Raw genomic sequence first — 24,364 nt, forward strand, 5'->3', positions numbered from 1 at the left:
ACTTCCTATGAATTTGAATAATTGAAATCAACTGGAAAAAATGTCGGCTCATTAGATAAACCACTGATAATAAGATAAAACTACGGGGTACTCACCCATAACTTCCGGCTGTTAACTTTATATGACGAACTTGGATGTCATAGACCTTTCTATCAAATTTATTTTAAAATAACCTAGTGAAAAAGAAAGTTTTTCAAAGAACAATAAAAAGTTATATTAAAACTTCAGATAGGTAGAAATGGAGTCCTATGATGTTGTTTAATAGAGTAGCCGGACCCTTATACGCAGTAATTTTTGTTAATTTTTTAAGTTTAACAAGATTACTGATTCTAATTTTTGCTCACTCTAAAAGCCATCGATTCATTTATATCAATTATTTGAAAAAAACTACGTTTTCTAAAGAGTTAAAGAGGCTGAGTTACAAGGTCGAACCTTAAAACGTACAGGGATTAGGAGGCACAGTTGGGGGGCTACCACCCCCAAACCCCCGCTTTCGCAGCCTTTAAATAAAAAAATTCTTTAAACTGAAAGTAAGGAGCGACATTAAAACTTAAAACGAACAGAAATTATTCCGTATATGAAAGAGGCTGTGCCCTCCTCAACGCCTCGCTCTTTACGCTAAAGTTTGACTTTCTCACAACTCTTTTTTTAAACAATAAAAACTTTAGCGTAAAGAGCGAGGCGTTGAGGAGGGCACAGCCTCTTTCATATACGGAATAATTTCTGTTCGTTTTAAGTTTTAATGTCGCTCCTTACTTTCAGTTTAAAGAAATTTTTTTTATATTTAAAGGCTGCGAAAGCGGGGGTTTGGGGGTGGTAGCCCCCAACTGTGCCTCCTAATCCCTGTACGTTTTAAAGTTCGACCTTGTAACTCAGCCTCTTTAACTCTTTAGAAAACGTAGTTTTTTTCAAATAATTTCTGCACTTTTTTGTACAGTTTATTACTTATTATTGCTTTACTAACTGTTAGCTGATCGTGTCAGGAGTTAAAGTTGGGGGCTGCCGCCCCCAAACCCCCCGCTCTTGAACATTCTTGTGTTAAGGCTTTTAATTCCTGAATACTCGAATCACGTCGTACAGGGTGCCTCCTAATCCCTGTACGTTTTAAGGTTCGAACTTGTGACTCAGCCTCTTTAACAGCCCCCCAACTGTGCCTACTAATCCCTGTACGTTTTAAGGGTCGACCTTGTAACTCAGCCTCTTTAAATCTTTAGAAAACGTAATTTTTTTCAAATAATTTAAAAAAGAAACTGAGTTTCTTTTCAAAGTACATAAAAAAGTTGATCTAATGGTGACTAGAACCTTGGTTTTCTGCCTGAAAATCTGTACTCATAGCCGCTGGACTATACAAACACAATAGTTATTGTTGTTTAGCAAATTGAAGCTATTTTCGACGCAAGCAAATTCCCAAAAATCTTGATATGTGGTTTTTGGAAAACCGGAAAGGAGTGATCAGATTAAGCTGAAATTTCGAGGATAAGCTCCCAGGCCCCAGGAAAGCTTATCCTCTAAATTTCAGCCCGATCAGACCACGTTAAAGGGGGGTTGTGGTGGGAAAAATTAACATGGGCTAATATAGGAAAACGAGGTTTTTCGTAAATGTAAATTCGGGGGATAATTTTTTCGGTCTGAAAATATCAAAAGGCCCTAACAGGTCGAATTCTGCTTCGAATGAGTCCTCATTCAACCGGATCCGTTGCCAACTGTGGCCTGTAGGCGTGGCTAAGAAAAAAAAGAAATGAATTTTAAGTGGCTAGCCTATATTTGGTTTTTTGAAAACAGGGAAGGAGTGATCGGAATGAGCTGAAATTTCGCGGTTACGCTCCCGGGCCCTGGGAAAGCCTAACCTCTAAATTTCAGCCCAATCGGACAACGTTAAAGGGGGGGCTGTGGTGGGAGGGTCCAAACTTCCGGCCCAGTTTACCCCATGAAGGTAAAGTCGGAGGAGGATGAAATTTTGCAAGTTTCTTAGTTTGAGCTTGGGCTACAAAATGCGATTACCGCCGTCTCTCTGCGACCTCTAGGGCCTAAAATCGCTTAACATTGTGGTGGGCCGCCTCTTTATAGAGGCACAAGTGTGCCTCCTTGATATTTGTTATCTTTATGTTTGATGTGATTATTTGTTTTAATTTATGCTCGCTTTAGGTTTCATTTCATTCATAGTGAATTCTGCTCCTTTCAAATTCGACTTAGTACTTGAAATTGTTTCTGCTAGTTTTAGGTTTTACTACCACCCTTTACTTTTCTTTGAAAAATCCTATTTAAGGAAAAATATTTTTTTTTTTACTGCTAATATAAAAAGCACATAATACGTTTAACCATTGCTGCATTTCAGCATTGGCTTATTGCCTATAATACACAACTCAAATAGCTTAGCTATCAGAGTCTTAAGAATAGAATTAATCTTTTAAAGCTTCAGGAGCCTAGTGGTTTCAAAAGAAACCGAATCGGAAGTAAACGGTTGAAGAACATCTTGCCTTTATCGAAACGTATATCACTTCAGCGTAAGATTTGCTGTTTCCATCCCAGCTCTTTCATACTAATTTTATCATTTTATGAATTTATCTTAATATTTTGTTATCTATTCCCCACTTCCCAAAACAACAAGAAGAATATTCCCAAGATTTGGCAAAAGGATCCCTCGAGAATTTAAAATATTGATGATAAATACACGCTTTAAGGTGCTTGGCCTTGACCTAGGCACTCCAGAAGCCTTTGAATGCTCCGCTCCTCCTCCATTCAAAGTCAGATTTATGTGCAAATATGTGTCTTGTACTACCGGCATCAATCCTGCACGGGCACTGCTAATAGTTGTATATGTAACGCACTAATTGTTATACAGTGAGAACTAGAGAAAATATTCCCCCATCTCCCTGATAAATTGATTGTGTCCTAAATCAACGCAAATCATCAAATTGCTCACGTCTGTTTTTGACCTATTGCGTCGTAAATCAAAACCAATGATTTCCCATTGGATCTTAGAATAAATATTGCCAGGGTTCAAAAAAAGAGGAAGAAAGTTTAACCACTATTCTTTATTTCTCCTTAACAGATCAGTTTCGCTCTAGATAGATAAATAATGTTTTTCCGTTTAATTGAAATGGGCCCATTCATTGAAAATAATGACAATATCCAGCAGCAAAGAAAAATGGTGGCAATCAAGCTTCATGAAAAGAGCAAATTGAAATTTTACTTCAAATATTGGAATGGAATACTTAAGTCATTAGCAACCGCAAACGTGGGCTAAAGCAACAAAAACATGAAACGAGAAAAGTAATAAACGTTTCTTAGCAAAAAAAATGTTTTTGTGTCAAAATTATTAATACCCGAATACAATGACAACAATGAATGCACTGAACCTGCCTGTGGTAAAATGCTTCCATTTTATTCGGTCCCATCATTAATCCTGATCATATAAAATTGCCAATTGAGACTCCAAGTCATGCTTAAGGCTTGTTACTGCTGCCCTCCCAGCACTTGAAATACTGGAACGTCTTACAAGACGACGAGGCGTTTTCAGGAACCTATGATCGTTTTTCAAAAAATCAAGCTTTTCTCCGCTTAAAGACTTTCGCTTTCCACGTATGGTTTCATCCTTACAAGATCTTAAGTCATTACTTATGCTTGGAAAGGGATTATCATTATTTCTCTCAGCCTGAGCGTTTCTGACTTTTAAGGAAGAGCTAGTTCTCTCTCTAATTTCTTTAGCTTTGGCTAAAATATCCTCTCTCGCTTTCGAATAGAGCCCAATAGTAGTCTCACCCTGGTGTTTCGGAGTTGTTGATTCACATTTTCTTTGAGAAGCTTGGGGTGTCTTTGACTTTCTTTTACTATTTGTTAGCGTTATTGCCCTAATATTTCCATCTTGTTCATCCTGGCTTTCACTCTCCTCAGTAATTTGGGAAAAATTATGAACCTCTTTACTCACACTTCTTAGAAATCGGTCTTTTGTGCCCATACTTATCCTTAGATTAGAAGTTTCTTGTGGCTTCTTCCTATCAGCATTATTAAGTGTGGTCTCGTAGCCACCAGTAAGAGAGGGTTTCGAAGTCCGTGGCGGAGGAACTGGATAGGACACATATTGTTTGTTCTTTGCGAAGGTATTCCTCCTTTCTTCATTTTTGGTCATATTCGATATGACAGTATTATCATTATCGGCATCAAAGGTAATCTTTCGTATACCAGTAATCTCGTCATCTAATTCATCAAGATTAGGATTGAATATTGTCTGCCTTCTATTATTAGGCTTGAATGACTTATTGAAATTGTTAGTCTTGACAAGTTCTTTTTCTGTTTCTTTATTTTGGGCAAGACGAAGAGAGCGTCGAACGTTCAAACGATTTTGTGGCCAAAGCTGCCGCTGATCTACCTGAAAAACAACAAGAGACCTAAAACGTTCCAACAGACAATTTAATAGCGTTGAAGAGTTCAATAAAGTTTCAATTAAAAAATTCACTAGTGGTGAAATAAATACAACTTTTCATAGCGATTTCGAAGAAAGTTTTTGAAGGAATAAACCTTCCAAATGATTTTTAAGTTTTGCTTTGACAGTTGGCCTATGATGTTTAAACTGTTTTCATTGATATTTTCCCCTAACTCTGAATTACTTAGAATTGTGTATACAAAATTTAATATTGTGCATGTGAAATGCAATATATATGGCTATAAAAATATTCATCATATCACTATGTATTTACTTTTCATATTTCCCACATATAAAGGAACACAGAAACATCAGGATGAACTACCTACATTGGAATATATTCTATCAGTCGAGACCAAAAGCAGCTAATTGACTAGAAATACTTTTGGTCATCCCAGAAAAAAGCAGTTAATGGAATATTTTCGATAAACCTCAAACCCACCGTGGACTTGGTGATCGAGACCAAATAGTGTCCAGAGAATGTTTTAGACGATCGATTCTTTTTTTTTCGATCGGCTTGAAATTTCCAGGATATATATCCTGAGCCAAGGGCCTCTATATGCACCAGTAAAATGTGCTAAAAGGGCGTAAGAGCATGAAATAAGTTTCAGATGTTCAATCTTTTAAAATAATACAGGATATGTACCTTGAGCCCTAAGAACCTCAAACCGCAAAAAAAAAGTTCTAGACCAAAAGGGTTTAAGTCTATAAAATGAACGAAAAATCTCGAAATTTGCCATCTTTTGTAAAATCAAACCTAGCCACAGGACTACTATGATGCGGGGTAGCATTCCGCATTAAATTGAAAAAAATGAGATCGAAGAAAACCTGGAAGTGCTAGCTCTTCCGACTCCTGTTACATGGGTTCACAGATGAACAAGAAGGAACTTTCAGGGTTTTTGGAACAATCCCAACCGTGGGCAGAATCCATCTTAGGGCAGAATCCCAATTCCACCCTTTTTTCAGCTTCCTTCTCGCTTATTGATTCAGTTAAATTTTCTGTAACATATATATCAACAACTGTCGCTATAACTGCAAGCACTAGGGGATTTATTTAAACCAAATTTGAGAATATTTCCATCTTTTAGACATCACATTGCGGGGCCGACGGGAATAGATAAAGAAAATGAATAATATAAATCCATACAATCACATAATTAGTAAGAAGAAACTTTTCTTTTAGCACCCCCAATTTTTCTCTTAGCACTTTTTGAACATTTTGGTAAAATTTTTGATGTGTTGAAAAAAAACGGGATATTATAAATAATAACATGACAATATTTTTAAATTAAGCACAACACTTGTGTCATGAATACTTTCCCAAAGAATTAAACATTATCTTGAAAAATTTGGCGGAATCATTGGTGCCAGAACTTGCCCTAATGCTCACTTCACCACTAAATATGAATCAAAAGTATTTTTCCCTAAGACTCGTATTGAAGTCTTTATAAATTGTAGGTGAATTTCTCCTCTTGAAAAAGAGATGGTAAACCCAGTTTTGAATTTTGAGCATCCTTAGAGATTTTATAATCACAACTGAAATTTAAAACAAGACTAACTTCATGTTCCATGTTTTCAGGCGGATTCAATTTCATCGAAAATATAGATGGGATTGGCTGGCAAGGCGAATCGACCATAGCAGGTGTCTCGAAATTTCTCACATTCACAACTGTAGTTGTTTCGTCAAAAGCCAATGCTTTCTTTGCGGTTGTGCTACCTATAAAAACACACAAACATTTCTAATACCTTACTTTATACAATCGCTAATTGTCCACATGACCTAGCCAGTAGCTAATCTATAAACAAGTATATGATGCTAAGAAGCTGGAAAAGTTTTTCCAGAATAATTTTACTGATTAGCTGGTTTTCAGATGCTCAAAAAAGATGCTAAAAAACCTTTTTTATTCCTTTTTTTTATGCCAGAAGGCTAAAGGCAAGCAAGTATATGCCATTACTATACAGATCTGGTTTCATTAAAAGGTGGTATATATTATACTTAGTTTGGTAAGTACACCTTGTTTAGTTTCTCGACTGGGAAATCGAATTTAAACTTTCAGTGTTTTTTGGTAGGGGGGAACGGGTGACCAGAATTTATGTTTGAGGTAAGGGCGAAACTATTTTTTATCCTTTAAGGACAAAAAAGCATACGTTGTGTTTTTTCTCTTTGTATACCTGTCATCTGACAGGCTCTTTGGGTAGTTAATGCATGAAATTTTCAATTGAAAAATGAACAAGATGAAATAAAGCTTAACACAGGAGGAACTAGCTTTTTACTCAAAGCTAAATGATGCTTTCAAATATTGCAAATTATTAATGATTTGGAAAGTTGGATGAAGGTAAAAATATTTTATAGACTTGTAAATAAAAAGAGGAAGAAGAACAGCAATGAAACAAAGCGGTATCTTACAGGAATCGATTTATTTATTTCGTGATGACTATAATATTTTGTTAGTTTTAAGGTTTCAACAAAAAAAAGAAGAGCATTCAAAATATATTTTGTTCGCAATGTAGCAGTCTACCAATTACCAACTGATATTTATCAAGTTTTAATCGGATATCAATTTTTTATGTTTAAATGGTTGTTTTAGGTTTCAATTCTTTATTCATTGCAATTCTCTTCGTTTTGAGTTCTACATTGGCTATTTAGGTTGCTTTTCTTTGAATCAGAATAACTTTTTACATACATATTTAATTTTTTTTAATTAACATAGCTTTAATACGTATTATTAATAATAGTAACCTATCTCTAATTTCAGTAATAGCAATTCTAGTACAAGTACCGAAATAAAAGTGCTAATACCAAAAAAATTACCGGAATAATTGTAATACAGTGACCAGCTTCTCACCAAACGAAATACTATCACTGTCTTCCCAACTCCTTATTTCTCCCTACCGTTGTGTCCAGAGCCTCCTTTACCATTACCATCATCACAACCTTGTGTAATTTTGAGTATTCATTTGGGTCCTGAGACGGGCCACAACACTTCAGGGTGCAAACTGGGGGAGGGGGAGGGGTAAACATAACGGGGCTCCTATCCTTTTTTTTTGTTCCTCTACTAATATTAAACCATTGGCCAAGAGTTCGAATGCGTGACAATGGGCCAAATTTTTTCACTGATCAGTGTTGTTTGTTCCTCAGGAGTGAATTGACTATATAGAGTGGAACAGGTTGAAAATTCGGCGAAATTAACTTATTGTGTTGAACTGACAATATTGAGTTTATTCTACTGATTTGAATGAGTTGAGCCGTCTATCTTTTGTTGGGTGAGTTGCATATATTTCATTAAGATGACTCAATTGAATTGTCTTTCTTGAATTTCTTGAGCTAAGTTGATTATATTCGGTCAACTAGATTAAAGAGTGATTGAAGTGTCAGGCCTTCTAATTGTAAATCTTGACATGTTTCAGATTTCAGCCAGGTTTAACATGTTTTCTTTTAGTGGGGTGACAAAGCTTCAAAAATGAAGAATCCTTCAGTGTTTAAGAAAGCATGAAAATTGGTACGACTACGCTGAACAATCCTTGAAGTGGAGGCAAAAAAGTATGTCACTATAACGTTGTAAAAACGTTGCATAACATTGCGAATCGTTGGAAAAACTTCAATCAGATTTTGAAAGTCAAAGATAGATGATTTTCGCTGCTCGTCTCAATTTCATCCTCCCATCAAAAGAACGTCGTCTAAATATTAAACGAGTCGCCTTTCTTGAAAAAAAAATGCAATCTATTTTACTGATTTATGATAAATCAGTAAGCTTAAGCCCCCCCCCCCTCTTTTGCATACAAGTCCATTCGACATTGTTCGTCATGAGTCAAACCAAAAATCTCGATCATCCCTTAGTTCTATGGCTATAGTTCTATAGTTCTATGACATAATTTTTATACAATCCTGAAAAAGGCTTATGTCAGCTTAACCTAACCTCACTCAAACTATCTGTGAGAAGCAAAGCTGGCATGGGCCTTTTTCAGGATTGTATAAAAACGATGTCATTTTCACTTGTTGATAGATAGTCTATCATCCGTCCATCCATCCTAGGGCAGAACTAAGGTCACTTGTTGTCACATCCCAGAACTAAGGACTAAGGGACGATCGAGATTTTTGGTTTGACCCATGACGAACAATGTCGACTGGATTTGTTTGCAAAGGGGGGGGACTGAATTTGCTTGGACTCTAAGGCAAACAGTTTAAGGTACTCTAGAGGCTTGGCACCCCTCTAATTCCCTGATACTCTGTTATAAACTGTTCCAGTTCTTTTTTTTCATACAGGAGAACTACAGTCAACAAACCGGGTCATTTACCGCGTATGTCAACAATAAGATTTTTCCGAGGAGCAACACGACCCAATCAAGAATAGGAATGCGGTGTTGCATTTTATTTTAGAGTGCAATGCTAGCCAGAATAAAGCTCCAATTGATTATCAATCACACGGTAAATCAGTAAGCTATCTCTCTAGAGATAACTTACTAAGTGGGAAAGAAGTGATTCTGCTGGAATCTGTCATACCAGGCCTCTTCAGTAAATCCGTCAAGGATGAAGAAAATGGTTTGGACATTGTAAAATTATTTTTCAAATCGAGAAAAGAAAAGCGTTGACTGCCTAAGCCCGTCATTTTTGAGCCTATTGAGGCTTCAGCATGCCAAGAAGAGATATGTGACAGCGTAACAACTCAAATAAATGATATGTGTCGTCGTTTTGAAGGCTTCATGGAAAGTGTGATAAAAGTGACTTGCAGAAAGGAACTGACTTACACTAAATTTCACTACCTGGCCAAACGCCTACTCAACACCATCTTACTCCGTAGTTGTCACCAACACTTTACCACTGTAAACCCCATCGGAAAGGAAAGAGCTTATAGAATCTGCGAATGGTGAACCCTTAATGCACCTTATAACTTAGACCAGGGGACGAAATGGTAATAGTTAGCTTTTGTACAGAGGGCTACTGCAGACAAAATAGCGCTAACGAAAAAAAAAGGTTCTACAGCAAAAATAAAACGTCCCTTGTATACCGATATAGTTAAATTAGTTCCCGATTCATAAGTGGTGACGATATGCAAGGTCTAGTAACCGGTTGTGAGAAAGCTGAACACGCTTTTAAGCTATATTGTCAAAGCAGAGTACCCTTAAAATTGTCGCAAAAATACCGACCAAAACTGACTTGAAGGCATCATTATCCAAGAATTTATTTACCTGCAGAAACGTTGCTTCAGTTGTCATAAGATCGGCCAGAAAGCGACTCAGCGTAAAAATGCAAAGAAACGTGGCCATTGCCCTCAAAGTACAACTAAAAAAAATCCGTGTCAGAACTTGATCCGTTTTCTGAACTGTCAAAGCACCAAACTTATGTTCAACCATGCTTGCTGCCCATCAAACAAGACTGTGAAATCGACAAACCAATCTAATCGGGATGGTCGAGCCCTATATTAAAAAGCAGTTCATGTCATGGAGCTTTAACGGTGATCTCATTACCGGAATAACCATGACAGAGCAACTTTGCCTTACTGAAGAAATTATATGTATGCAGGAATATTTTATCTCCACTGGAAGTATGAGCCTATCACATGTGCTCCCAGTTGAATACGTAATAAAGCTCCAAAACAAGGATACCCCTCAAGTAGATTTGCAAAAATAGTAAGTATAAATATTAATTCCAGACTGTTAGCAAAATCTGACCATTTCCTTGCAAGTAAAGTGGGTGACACTGTCAATGTGAATGTATACCTGCCAACAGACTATAAGGACTACAGTAAACCTAGTTTCCAACGCATAATTCGCCTTTTTATTGTTCTGTTTTATTCTTGCAGTAAAGCGCTAGTCAATTTTACATGTAAGTATATGGCAGGGTTGAGGGGTGATAATTTTTGTTCGTTTTAAGTTTCAACTTCGCTCTTCACTTTCATCACAAAAATATTGTTTTTTTCTATTAGTATATACAAGGTTTCAATCATATGCTTTTGGTTTTACTTGCCATCATCTGGAGGCTGCACAGTATATGTTTTGACAACTGACTCTTCCTTCGGGAGTTAATTCTCTGCCATCTCTTTTGTCACTATGTAAACAGTTTCCTCGTCACCTGAAAATAAGACCGTATAGTTTTGGACAGTATTTACCTTTACAACACACAACCACCCGGATCGCCCCCCACGCCGCGCCGAAAAGGCGGCAGCGCGCCCCCGAAAACAATGGGGGGGCGCGCCGCCGAGCTCGCATCCGCGCGCTGACGCCGCCGCTGCTTCTCTCGGCGGCAGCGGCCCGCATCCGCCCCCGGGTGTTTGTTTTTTTTTCCTTTTTTTAATTATCGGTATCGACCTCTGAGCTTCAACCGTCATACCGGCCAATCTGTTTCTTAAAGAAAAATACTGTCATCTTGGGTTCGCCATGTACATCGGTTCGTAGGAATAAGTAGAAGAAATTTTTCTTGAAACAAAAATTCTACCTTCCACTTTAAAACTCTGTTCATTTTCTTTCTGATTTTTCGGATGAAAAGAGGTAGGTAAAAGAACATTAGGCGATTCAGGATGTTAATATAGGCAGCGCAATCGCGCTGCCTAAGTAAAGAACAATTTTGGCACAATGTTTTTTTTTTCCATACCAGGGCAATTTGTATCAAGGAGTTGTCGTAAAAACTTCGAAAAGGGCTCATTTGATTGGAAACTGGAATAGCTAGTGCCCTTTTTAATAGTCGAAAGTGATTGGAAGGCATATAACACCCCTTCTACGCCCACCATTTCCCCAAACACATCCAATAGAAGTTTTAAGACAGCCATTTTGTTCAGAGTAACTGATTTCCAGAGAGAAAATATGTTTTTGAGGATGTTACTCCCCCACAACCCTTAAGGCAGGGGTTTTAAGTTATGAGCTGGGGGTATATAAGAACGATGTTTGCACAATGTATTATTTATTATTTTTTCCTTTAGACCAGGGCACTTTGTATCAAAGAAGTTGTCGTAGAAACTTCGAAAAGGGCTCATTTGATTGGAAATTGGACTGGCTTGTGCCCTTTTTAATAGTCGAAAGTGGTTGGAAGGCAACTAACACCCCTTCCCTAAACACATCCAATCAAAATTTTGAGATAGCCATTTTGTTTAAGGTAGTTGAAATTTCTGAAAAATATGTCTTACAGGATGAAAACAACCCACAGAGCCCTTAGGCTAAGGGTGGTAATTTATGCCCTGGGGGCATATAAGATGATTATAGGAAGTGTTGTCGTAGAAACTCTAAAAGGGCTCATTCGATTGGAAATCGAAAGGCCTAGTGCCCTTTTAAATTATCGAAAGTGATTGGAAGGCTTGACATTTTCAAACAGTTCGTGGTAATGAATTGTAAGTAAGGAGTGACCCAGCTCAATGGTAACTGAAACTCTAAAAAAAGAATTTTGATACCAATAGATACTTCAAAAGAATAAAATTTTAATTCTAATTTAAAAATTATAAGTTTCATCAAGTTTAATGTTACCCATCAAAAGTTACGCTCCTGAGAAAATTTGTCTGATTTTTGAAAAAAGAGCGAAAGACCCCCCTAAAAGTTATAGAGCCTTAATGAAAATCACACCATCATATTCAGCATATCAGAGAACCCAACTGTAGAGGTTTCAAGCTCCTATCTACAAAAGTGTGGAATTTTCCATTTTTTGCCAGAAGAAAGATCATGGATGCGTGTTTATTTGTTTGTTTGTTTTTTCCCCACGGGTAATTGTATTGACCCAGTGGTCCTAGAATATCGTAGGAGGGTTCATTGGAACGGAAATTAAAAGTTCTAGTGTCATTTTTAAGTGACCAAAAAAATGAAGGGCAACTAGGCCCCCCCCCACGATCATTTTTTTCTCATAGTCACCCAATAAAAATTTCGAGATAGCCGTTTTGTTCAGTATAGTCGAAAATCTAATAAATCTGTCTTTTAGGATGACTTAATCCCCCAGAGTTCCCAGGGGAAGGGCTGCAAGTTATGAACTTTGCCCATTGCTTACATATTGTATTGGTTATTGGGAAGTATACAGACCTTTACAGGAAGGATTTTTTATCTGGTGGTGGGGGGGGGGGGGGGGGAGGGGGTTACTCGGGAGAATATTTCCGTGGAGGATGTTTCTTGGGGGTAATGGGCATTTCTGTGAAGAGTGCGCCGGATTTCCCAGCATTATTTAAAAAACGATCAGAAATTAAATTAAAAAAACAAATTTTTTCAACTGAAAGTAAGAAGCAACATTAGAACTTAAAACGAACAGATATTATTACGTATATGAGGGGGTTCTCCCCCAATTCTATACTTTGCTCTTTATGCTACATTTTTTTTAGTGCTTTCAAAAGAGCTATTTATTCTATTTAAACAGTCTTTGTGATTCAGGGGTTTGTGAATTAAATTTTTTTAACTTTTAACGTAAAAAGCGTGGTATTGACTAAGGGGAGCCCCCCCCCCCTTATATGTGCCAATTCAGGGTATGTTTCTACATTAGGGCGGTGGGAGTAAAGAGTAAACTTACCTCCCATCTACATCAGAAGGAAAATTTACCCCCACCCCCTCTAATGTATAAATTTATATCCTGAATTGGCATGTATAGGGGGGGGGGGGTGAAATTAATTTCCGATATAAATTATTATTATATTAATAATAAGAATAAAAAAGGCATCAAGTGGTATATTCACTTTATGTTTAAGTCAATAATATGATTTGGTAGATATTTACCATTCTTACTTCATAATATGTGGAATAACATATTTCCTATGCATTTTTCCATTTCTTGGTTAAGTAGTCTAACTCTTTTGTTCAAATACACTTAGTGGCAAAGACACAACATATAGGCTACAAAGTGAAATACATAGAAAATATATTGGTTTGGTCTATAGTCTATAGGCTAATTGCACATTTTCTAGAGGACTGGTATCTACTAGAATGCTTGGTAAATTTTTACCAAATCATATTATTGACTTATCCCTAGGCATTGTAATCAGACAAAGTGCCTCCAAGTTTTATCATTGAGTAACTGCACTGCCTTGTCTATATGAGGCGCCTTCTAAAGTTAGTGCTTCTGACTGTGTTAACCTAGAAGTAAAGGGTAGCTATATACAGCCTGGACTACTGGGGGAAAATCTGGATAAAATGAACCTGGACTCACTTAAGTAAAATTCTGAGCTTTTTACTTGCCTGTTTTCTTGTACACATATGTTTCACCTTGGCCTCTATTCAAAAACGCATATTCAGCAGGATCTATGTCCATTTTCTTCCCTTCCATCTTATCCTTTCTTTTGTCATCTACAGATAACTTTTTTCTATCTGGACAGGGACCAATCGAACACGCAACACGCAGAAAGAGCAAGTTCCAAGTTTGAGGAAACAGACAGTCGAACAGGCAACATGATGTTTCGTGTTTCGCAAAAAAACGAAGTTTTGTTAAAACATGCTGTTACGTGTTTTGACAAAAACGAAAAAATGGCAAAACACGATTAAACCACGGAACCAACCACGCAAAAAAAACGCAGCTATAGACCTTATTCGTTTTTGAAGCGCCACCCTCGGAGAGAAAAAGAACTACTCGTGGCAGCCATGTTGTTGGTAAAAATCGTTCATCTCTAATAGGAATAAAGAAGAAAATAACAACAAATGTCTACTTTTTGTGGTGTTTTTCGAGTCTCGTCAATGGGAGGACCGTACTGTTCTGTTTCCTTGTGCAAAGAATCTTGAAAAAAATCTTGAGACCTAAAACTACCTGACAGTGAGTAAAAACAACTTCTTTTAGCATTGAGACCTAACAGAACATTGTCAGCTCATACGACTGGTTAAGTATTTGTTGAGTTAGATTTTACAAAAAGCGTTATTGACTTTTACATAAGTAAATGAACCAAACAGTATCATGTACTGTAATTTAACCTTTTGTGGGGCATACTCTAAGTTAGAATGACTCTCTACATGGTATTGCCTGATGATTCTGTTTAGGCCCAGTGATATGCAGACACTGAATCTCCCTACTATGGTTATGATTTGGTACTTGCATATATAGAACATTTTTTATTGGTTATTTTCTAATTAATGTTTAAGGGACCCATAAAAAAAACTTCAGACTTTTAGGGGTTTCAAAGAAGTTCATGACTAGGTATTTTTTTATATGTGTTTAACATGTGGGTTGGTAATACTAGTAGTTAAAAGGGCTATCTTTGTGGTATTGCCTGATAAGCTTGTTTAGGCCTATGCTGTGCAGGCAATGCACCCTCTCCTAGTGGTTCCAAATATGGTCCTGGACTATATAGGAACTTCAAAGGAATTGTTGAATAAATATTATTTAAGACGTAGATAAATATGAAGAAAACTATGGTAATGTAATCAATAAAGTGTATTACACTTTATAAAGGAAGACTTATGGTCTTATTGTTTTCTTTTTGTAGGCCTACCCATTATATATCTGACAGACAATCAGAGGTAAATTTTCAGCAGTTCATTTTATTGACTTAAAAATAAAGTAAACATACTACTTGATGTGCTTTTTATACTCTTAACAAATATAATGATCATTTTTCGCAAAATGAATCTTACCCTCACCCCTAGGCTATATATACCAATGCCGGTTATATATTTGCACATTAGAGGAAGGGGGGGGGGTGGATTTCAAACTTACCTCTCATTTGTATAAGAATAAAACTTTACCCCCACGGCCCTCTTGAGCAAATATATACCCTGAATTAATAGGCTATATATAGAGGCGGGGGTAAAATTCATTTCTGAAAAAAATTATTGTTCTATTTGGAAAGAGCATAAAAAAGGCATCATCTAGTATGTTTACTTTATATGTAAGTCAATGATATGAACTGCCAAAAATATACCCAGTCAGAATTTGAGGGGTATTTTCTGGGTGACAACTGTCATGGTGAGAAAGTATAAGTTCAGGAATCTAAAAGTTCCAGTTGTAATGACATGTTTAAGGATTTAGTTGTAATAGCACTTTTTCTTACATTTAGAAACAGTAACAAAGGGGGAATAATTGATAAATTTCTTTTTTTTTAACCTTGTTCCCATCAGGGGCATAGCTCCAGCATTTGATAAAATTCTACTTAAGCTACTTTTGGCTATCTTGGAAAGGGGACAGGTTAGGAAAATGAAACTTTCAGTGATGGGTCTATAGGCTGAATTATGTCCTGAGAAGGTGTTCTGAAGTTTCTACCTCCACTCCTCCCTCTAGAGGGCCCTGACCTTTGATTTTGAGTGAAACCTTGCAAAATAGATCTTTCTGCTTAAATGAATTACAACAACAAAATTTTCAGCTTCACAACTGTTGTATGCTTACCTTTGTTATGATATGCTTGTGCCGCCTGTAATGCTCTCATTGTATTGCTTGCTATGTGCTTACGCTTGTTGTTATTGCTTGCTATGTGCTTACGCTTGTTGTTTTGTGTTGCAGGTCGGTTGGCTTCAATAAACTGATTTAAACAAAGGTCTCTCATTGAACACAACATGGTGTCAGAAAAATAGTCAAGATGGACAACTCTCTGCCTTCACCACATTTTAACTGGGAAGCAGCCAGTCATGAGTCATGGAAAAAATTCGAACAATATGTGCGGCTAATGTTCACAGGCCCTTTAAGTGGAAAAACTGAAAAGCAAAAGTGTGCATATCTGCTTCTGTGGCTCGGTGAAAAAGGTCGAGACGTATACAGTACTTGGACATTGCCGGCAGAAGAGACAGATAAAATTGCTTGCTACTTAGAAAAGTTCAAGGAACATACTTCACCATCTGTCAACCCAGTCTTTACTCGGTACAAGTTTCACAAGCGAGACCAAAGTGTGCATGAATCAGTGGAACAGTATATAACAGGCATACACGTGTTTGTTAAGGACCGTGATTACCCAGTAACAACCATTAATGATATCGTGAGAGACAGAATTGTTTGTGGAATCTTATCACCAAAAATTCGGGAGAAACTTTTGTCAGAAGGTGGTACATTAGTACTTTCAAAAGCCATAGAAATTGCTAGAGCCCATGAGACAACCCACGCACAGCTCTCAACAATGGCAGATGTTTCAAAAAATATGAATATCAAACAGGAGAACGATAGTCTACAGAAAAGGAAGCAACACCAGTCAGCATATGAGTCGCAGCCTAAGCAGTAGTACTTCTGTGGAGGGCAATATGATCCAAATCACAGGTGCCCAGCAAAAGAAAAAAATTGTTCAAGTTGTGGACGCTAAAATCACTTTGCCAGACTTTGCAGAAGCAAACCAGTGCATGCTGTTGAAAGTGGAAATGCAGCTCAGATCGACCAAGTATTCATCAATACACTCTTTGTGGGATCTGTCGGAAATATAAAAGGAAGCCAACCGACTGCAGAAATCATCGTGAACAAACAGGAATCGAAGATTAAGTTCAAAATCGATACTGGAGCAGAAGCCAATGTCATGCCAGTTGATCTGTTTCAGAAAATTGTCCCTAGACCTGAATTGAAAGAGACCAAGCATATTCTTGTTGCATACGGAGGTACAAGAATCCCATACGGAGTACTCGGGATATGTATGCTGTCATGCACATACAACAAGGCTACCACAGGTAGATATGAATTCTTTGTTGTAAAAACCAAAGCCATGCCAATACTTGGCTATGAAGCATGCGTCAACATGGGTCTTGTGAAAGTGGCAGGAACTGTTGAGCAAAATCAGGAAACGCTGTTCATCCAGAAGGTAAAAACAGACTTTGCTGACGTCTTCACTGGCATAGGCGAACTGCAAGGTGAGTGCATCATACATCTGAAGCCAGATGCTGTGCCAACTGTACATCCAGTGAGACGTATACCATTTGCCCTTCATGACAAGCTAAAAAGCGAGTTAGAACAGCTGGAAAAACAGGGTATTATACAGAAAGTTACAACTCCTACTGAGTGGATAAACTCAATTGTCACTGTTGAAAAAAAAGATGGGTCTCTGTGTTTGTGTTTAGATCCAAGGGATCTAAATAATGCTATACAATAACCTTTTTACCCCATGCCAACTTTTGAAGACATAGCTGCACGGCTTCATGGTCTCAACACGTTTACTAAGCTAGATGCCAAGTCTGGGTATTGGATGCTCAAACTGTCAGAACCATCGTCATTGATGACAACTTTCAATACACCGTTTGGACGATATCGATACATGAGAATGCCTTTTGGGATTGTGTGTGCTCAGGACATATTCCAACAGAAAATGGAAGAAACGTTCAACAATCTAGAAGGTCTAGGTGTGATTGTGGATGACATAATAGTATCTGGTAAAGATGACGAGCATGATAGAAACCTTTTATGCGTGCTAGAGAGGGCCAGAAAGGAAGGAGTGAAATTCAACCCGGAGAAATGTATATTTGATGCTCACAGTATCCCTTATTTTGGCCATGTCATCATAGCTGAAGGCATACAGCCGGATCCAAGGAATGTTCAGGCTATAAAGGAAATGCTATGTGCTACAAGCAAGGAGGAACTCATGACGTTTTTAGGAATGGTCAATTTCCTGTCTCGTTACATTCCAAATCTTTTGACTTTGAACCACTCATTAAAAGAGTTAGGAAAGCAGGATACATTCCAGTGGACAGATGCTCACAAATCAGAGATGGAGAAGATCAAGGTTTCTATTTGTCAGAACCTAGCTGCATTCGATGCTCAAAGTAAGGAAGTAGAGTTGAAAACAGATGCATCAAAACATGGCCTCGGGGCAGAGCTTTTAACTCACGGACAGATTGTAGCATTTGCCTCAAAAGCATTGAATGAGACAGAACAGCGCGACTCACAGATCGAGAAGGAGCTGTATGCAATCATGTTTGGCTGTCGGAAATTTCACCAATACATTTATGGCCGAAAAGTCAAGCTGTACACAGATCACAAGCCTTTGGAAACCATTCTGTCAAAGCCTTTGTCTCAGGCACCACCAAGGCTGCAAAGGATGATGCTTCAGATACAGCCGTACGATTTGAAGGTTCACTACATTAGAGGCAAAGATATCCCAGTAGCTGATGCCCTGTCAAGACTGCACACATCTGAAGAAAGCGACGATTTTCAAAATGAGATTGAATTTCATGTAAACTTATTTGTTAAGCACATGCCTGTTAGTGATACAAAAATGGAGCAAATCCGAAAAGAAAATCAGCGAGATCCAGTCATGCAAACCCTCATCAAATTGATCCAGGACGGGTGGCCTGTCTTCAGAAAGTCTTGTCCAAGACCTGTTATCCCATACTGGAATTTCAGAGAAGAGCTAGCAGTTGTTGATGGCATCATCTTGAAGTCTGACCGAATTGTCATTCCTTTAGCCATCCAGCCAAACATTCTCCAGCAACTGCATGCATCCCACATGGGCAGGGAAAAAACCAAACAGAGAGCACAACCGTTTTCTGGCCTGGAAGGAACCATGAAGTAGAAGAGTTTGTAAAGAGCTGCAAATCGTGTGGGAAATATACACCAAACAACCCCAGAGAGTCTTTGCTTTCTACTCCACTACCACAAGGCCCATGGGAAGCTATCAGTGTAGACCTTTGTCAATTGGAGGGCAGAAATTACCTCATTACCGGTGACTACTATAGCCGGTTCATCGAGATTGACAAGTTGAACTGCACAACTATGTCGGAAATCATCACCAAACTCAAGTCACATTTTGCTAGATATGGCATACCGTTGAAGATTCGGTCAAAAAATGGGCCGCAGTTCTCATCCTGTGAGTTCCTTAGTTTTCTGCAACTGTACGACATCCAGCTCTGTACATCAAGCCCGAACTTCCCAAAATCGAATGGACATATAGAAAAGGCAGTAGACATTGCGAAAAGAATCATGCAGAAAGCAGTTGACTCCAATTCGGATCCTTATCTTGGTCTCCTTGAGTACAGGAGTACTCCAATCAGTGGATCTGCATCACCGGCTCAACTGCTCATGAGCAGGACTCCGAGGTCGATTCTACCAACTATCCAGCTGCGTCCCAAGGTAATACCTAGAAAAGAGATCATCAGGGTTCATGAAAGAAACCAGTGTAGGCAGAAAACCTACTATGACTGGCATGCGAAAGACTTAGCTATGCTGAGTCCAAACAAAACAGTTTGGATGAAACTGTCAAAAGAATATAAGCATTGGAAGAAAGGGATAGTTCTGTCAATGCCAGAGCCAAGATCTTACCTAGTACAAGCGGAAAATGGAAATACTTACAGACAAAATTGCGTGCATTTGAAGCCTAGATTCACTGTGCTGGGGGAAACCGAAATTAACATTCCAAACGAACTTGTAGACTCAGATGAGAGCCAGTCCATTGCGCTGGGTCCATTACTTGAGGGTACTGAGTCCCCTGAAAAACTAGACGCTACCAGTCCGACTATTGCTACTCCATCAAGGTTTAGAGCTGATGAAAATGCTGATGTTCCAGCCACACCGATTGCAACTCCAAATCCGGTTCCAGTGAGCAATAATAGGAATTCTAATACAAACGGGACTCTATTTGGGCCACGCGTGTCAAGATATGGAAGGCCCATAAAACCAAGACAGATTTTCGATCTGTGAATAACTAAATGGAACTATGGTTATTTACGATAGTGATTATGATGCTTCAGAAGAGTTTTGTTTTTTTTTGTGTTTTGAATAACTTGGTTATTCTGTGTTTTGAATACACAGAAACACAGTGTGAATAACTGTGTTTTGAACAATTTATTCTGTAAATAACTAAATGGAACTATGGTTATTTAGGATTGTTATTATGCTGCTTCATAATATTTTTGTTTTTTTCTATTTTGTTATTGTTTTTTTTTTATTTTGTTTTTTAATGAATATTTTTTGTTCTTAACTTTTTTATTATTTTCTTTTGCCGCCTGTAATGCTCTCATTGTATTGCTTGCTATGTGCTTACGCTTGTTGTTATTGCTTGCTATGTGCTTACGCTTGTTGTTTTGTGTTGCAGGTCGGTTGGCTTCAATAAACTGATTTAAACAAAGGTCTCTCATTGAACACAACATACTTGCTCAAGCCTATGTATTAAGGCTTTATAGATACACAAATAAATTTCCTACATTTAAAAAAACACATTGATATGGCTTAAAATTCTACTCAAATAACCGGGATTGTATTTTAAGAGCTAAATCCAGATAAAAAAGAGTAAATAAATGAAAATTAATTTAAATGGTTGTTTTGTCAAATTTCAATAGGTTCTACCTGTTATGTAGGTAAATTTTAGGATCCTTTGGCAGGAGAAGGAGTGGAGGTAGGTAATTCAAAATAACAACACAGGACATAACATAGCCAGTATATCCATCTGTCTTTTTGGTAAAATTCTACTTTAGCTACTTTTGGATATCTTGAATTGGGGTTAGTTTAGTAAAAATAAACTTTCAGGGATGGGTCTACAGGCTTAAATGTGTTCTGGTATGTTATTATGAAGTACCTACCTCCACTCCTTCCTCTAGAGGGTCCTGACCTTTGATGACCTTTAAAAATCTGTGTGTTATTAAAGTGAAACCTTGCAAAATAGATATTTGACTAAATGAAGTACAACAAAGATTCTTTTATATTCACAACTTTGCTCAATCCCAAGTTATAAGGTGTTAAAGTTATGCAAATACATTTCCTAAATTTTGAAAAAAAACCCATTGCTTAAACTTCTACTCAAATAACAAAAAGTGCATTTTCAGAACTAAAGCCAAAGAAAAATAAACTGATAACTAAAAATTTATTTAAAATGTTGTCTTGTCTAAAGTTCAATAAGTATAGACCTGTCAGGCAGGCAAATTTTAGAACCCTCTAGAGAGAGAAGGAGTAAAGGTAGGTACTCCAAAATACCATCCTGGGACTTACGCCAGCCTGTAGATCCATCCTTCAGAAATTCATTGTCTGAACCTACCTCCTGTCCAAGAAAGCCAACCGTACCTAACGAACACTATTCTTCCATCCCTGTATTGGGGGGGGGGGGCAAAATTTCCCAAAGACTTGGCTATATTATATTTTATTTTGTCAAAATTATGTTAAAAAAATATTTTAAAGTAGGTTAATAATTAAATTGTATTTTAATTTATAAAGGAAGGATGGTATTGTCTTAGTGTTTTCTTTTTTCCCCTGCCGTCCTCAATGAATACCACTAGTTTTCAAAAAAAAAAAAAATTAATAGTAAAATTCGTTTTTAAATGATAGGTTGTATATTAGAACGGGATAAGTAAATTTAAGACCACAGTCAGGACAACAATACCAAAAAGACAATCTAAGAAGGTATTACTTATCTTCAATTTTAACCCTCTTCTGATTTCAAAGTCTTAGAAATTTGCCTGCTTGGCAGGTTATACCTATTGAAATTTTGACAAAACAACATATTACCTTAATTTTCGTTTCTTTTTCTGTGGTTTTAATTCTGAAAATGCAATTCCTATTATTTGAGTAGAATATTAAGCCATATCAATCGTTTTTTTCTAAATTTAGGAAATATATTTGCAGATCTTTGAAACCTCATGAATTTGGATTGGGAAAAGTTATGAAGCTGAAAATAATTTTCTTGTACTTAATTAAAGCAGAAGATCTGTTTTGTAAGGTTTCAGTGTCAGATCACAAAGATCTTGAAAGGTCATCAAAGGTCACTGCTCTCTAGAGGGTGAAGGAGTGTAGGCAGGTACTTCAAAATACCGTCCTATGACATTATTTAGTCTACCTGTCCCTGAGGTAAAATGTTGCTTTGTTGAAATTTCAAATGGTATAGACCATAGACCTGTCAAGCAGACAAATTTCTAAGACTTAGAAATCATAAGATCATCAATGTGGAAGCTTCGTAATACCTTTCTAAAGTATTGTTTTTGCCCTGGATTCATAACTGAAAGTTTTATTTTCCTAACCTAACCCCTTTTGAAGATATCAAAAAGTGTAAACAATTTACTTACATTTCTGTCAGTTAGCAGTGTAAAACCTCTTAAGAAAACTGAAAGATAAATTCTCCCCTTGAATATTCCTGAAAATAAATGGAAGCTTTAGCCTTAAGGAACAATGGTAGATTAGCCTCCTCCCTATAATGCTAATACCAATTTCATGTTCTTTATCATAAAAGAAAATAATGTTTAAATTTCACAGAAATTATTACCTCCTGTTTTTTGTTGGGGGAGAGAGTACAAGTGGGGTATATATCAAGATAGTCAAGGAGCATGGTATATATAATCTGTGTTTCTCCACATTATTTGTGGGGGGCTGCCCCCCCCCAAACAACACCCCTGAGTATGCATTAATGTTTCGATTTTAAGACTGGAATGATTCAGCGCTACTTGTTTTGATTCACATCTCGATTTAACTTTGATAGTAACTTAACTTTGAACCTTTATCATTTCACTCTGTGCAATATACTGGTGTTTCAATACATGCTCTTCTACTAAACAACTGTGTATCTTAGCTAGATATATTTTAAATCTACCTTCCTTTCATAGTAAGCAAATTTGGTCTCTGAAATAGAATTGAAAAGCATCAGGGTTAAGTATTTAAATCCACCTCTGTTCATTTTAAAAAGGAATAGTGCCAGTTGCAGCCATATTTATCATTTCTGGTGCTTGTACCCTATTTTGGTTTTGTTGTGGGAGGGGGATTATTTGATTGATGTGAGGGAGTTACAACTTATTCTAAATTACCCAGTTGATATTGTAAGATAAAAGAGTACCACAATTGAGTGTTTGATTCACTCATCTATCCAATTGAATGCTGATGGGTTCTGATGAAGTTGTGATCTTACAACTGTGAAGTTGTGAAGATGGGATCTTACAATATTACTTATAAATCAAAAGAGGACAATTTGAAAGTATCTTTTTCTTTTTTACATTAGTTATCTAAATTTACACTTCAGAGCAAATTAAGATCCATCTTGATCTGTGAATTGCTCTAAAAAATTGCTCCATTTTTTTCTAAAAAAGTTCTTAGAAGTTCTTTGTATAATTTGGGCAAACATGTGAATTGGTTTTTAAAAATTACGGTTTTAGTATCTAAATCAAAAAAGAAAACTGAAAGGAAGTTCTTGTACCTATCCCAAATTTTCTGGAATTGGTTGTCCTGTCATGTTATAATTTTATGAAGTTGGTCTCCTCTACCTACACGCCCTCCTGTGCGTTTTTTAGATTCTCTTTTTTGTTTCTAATCCTACTATGTTTACAACAACTGTTTGGCAACGCTTTCTAATTAATTTTAAAATACGTGACAAAAGTATGAAAAGTCTCTATTACAAAAAACAAAAAAAAATCCGCCGGAGCAATGTACCAACTACCGTTCGGAGGGGGGCATGGTCTCCTGATTGCCCCCCCCCCTAGTAATACTCCGGCCTTACCCTATTTAATTTATTTTTAAATAACTACAACATTTTAGGTTTTTAGAGGTGTTACTTTATTTATATCACCTATTAATTGTTTATTTTTTTATAATATTATCAAATTGTTAAATAGGGTAAGATCTGCAACATTTTCACTTTTAAGGAATAAAATGAGTGGACCAAAGAATTTGTTTGCATAAGAGGGTTTTTTTATCTAAGATTATGCCGATTCTCCATTACGGGACAGAGATCTGGGGACATGAGAATTCTGCCCAGTTACAAAGTATTCAGGTAGGTTATTTTAAGAGATTGTACAGGTTGCATAAAATGACCCATACCAAGTTTCTTAAAGGAGACTATGGTCTCTTAAAAGTTATAGGACAGTCCAAATGACAAAATTTTGGATAAGGGTTGTAAAGTTACCCAGTGATAGGTTACTGAAGGCTTCAAATCCCTGTCATAAAAATCCCCTTTCAAAGGAATAAAAAAAATCATATTTCTGAAAAACCCCGAGGTATCCATACTTTTTACCCTTCACCCTTTTGGTTGTCACTGAACTTGCGCTGTCGGTGAGCAGAGCAAGAACACTTCTACAATCAAGAGTCAATGATACAGTCAGAGTTTTCACATTCCTGAGGGGCTATCACTTCCTACCCTTCAATGCAGACTATGTTCCAGGTCAAAAACTAGTTTTCCTCCCCCTACAGAG

At 37.1% G+C, this 24,364-nt stretch overlaps 1 protein-coding gene across 1 annotated transcript; it reads right to left on the minus strand.

Moving 5' to 3' along the window:
• Positions 1-3,359: 3,359 nt before the first annotated feature.
• Positions 3,360-15,846, minus strand: LOC148940503 (uncharacterized). Its single transcript, XM_089105004.1, has 3 exons — positions 15,690-15,846; positions 5,983-6,140; positions 3,360-4,369 (listed from the first exon to the last, which is right to left on the minus strand). Exons 1-3 carry the CDS (start codon positions 15,844-15,846, stop codon positions 3,401-3,403), a joined length of 1,284 nt encoding a protein of 427 aa, XP_088961130.1. The 3' UTR covers positions 3,360-3,400.
• Positions 15,847-24,364: the final 8,518 nt, after the last annotated feature.

Source organism: Artemia sp. Qi Xiang Cuo, chromosome 19 (genome assembly GCF_049724085.1).
Source record: "Artemia sp. Qi Xiang Cuo chromosome 19, ASM4972408v1, whole genome shotgun sequence".
Lineage (NCBI taxonomy): Eukaryota > Metazoa > Arthropoda > Branchiopoda > Anostraca > Artemiidae > Artemia > Artemia sp. Qi Xiang Cuo.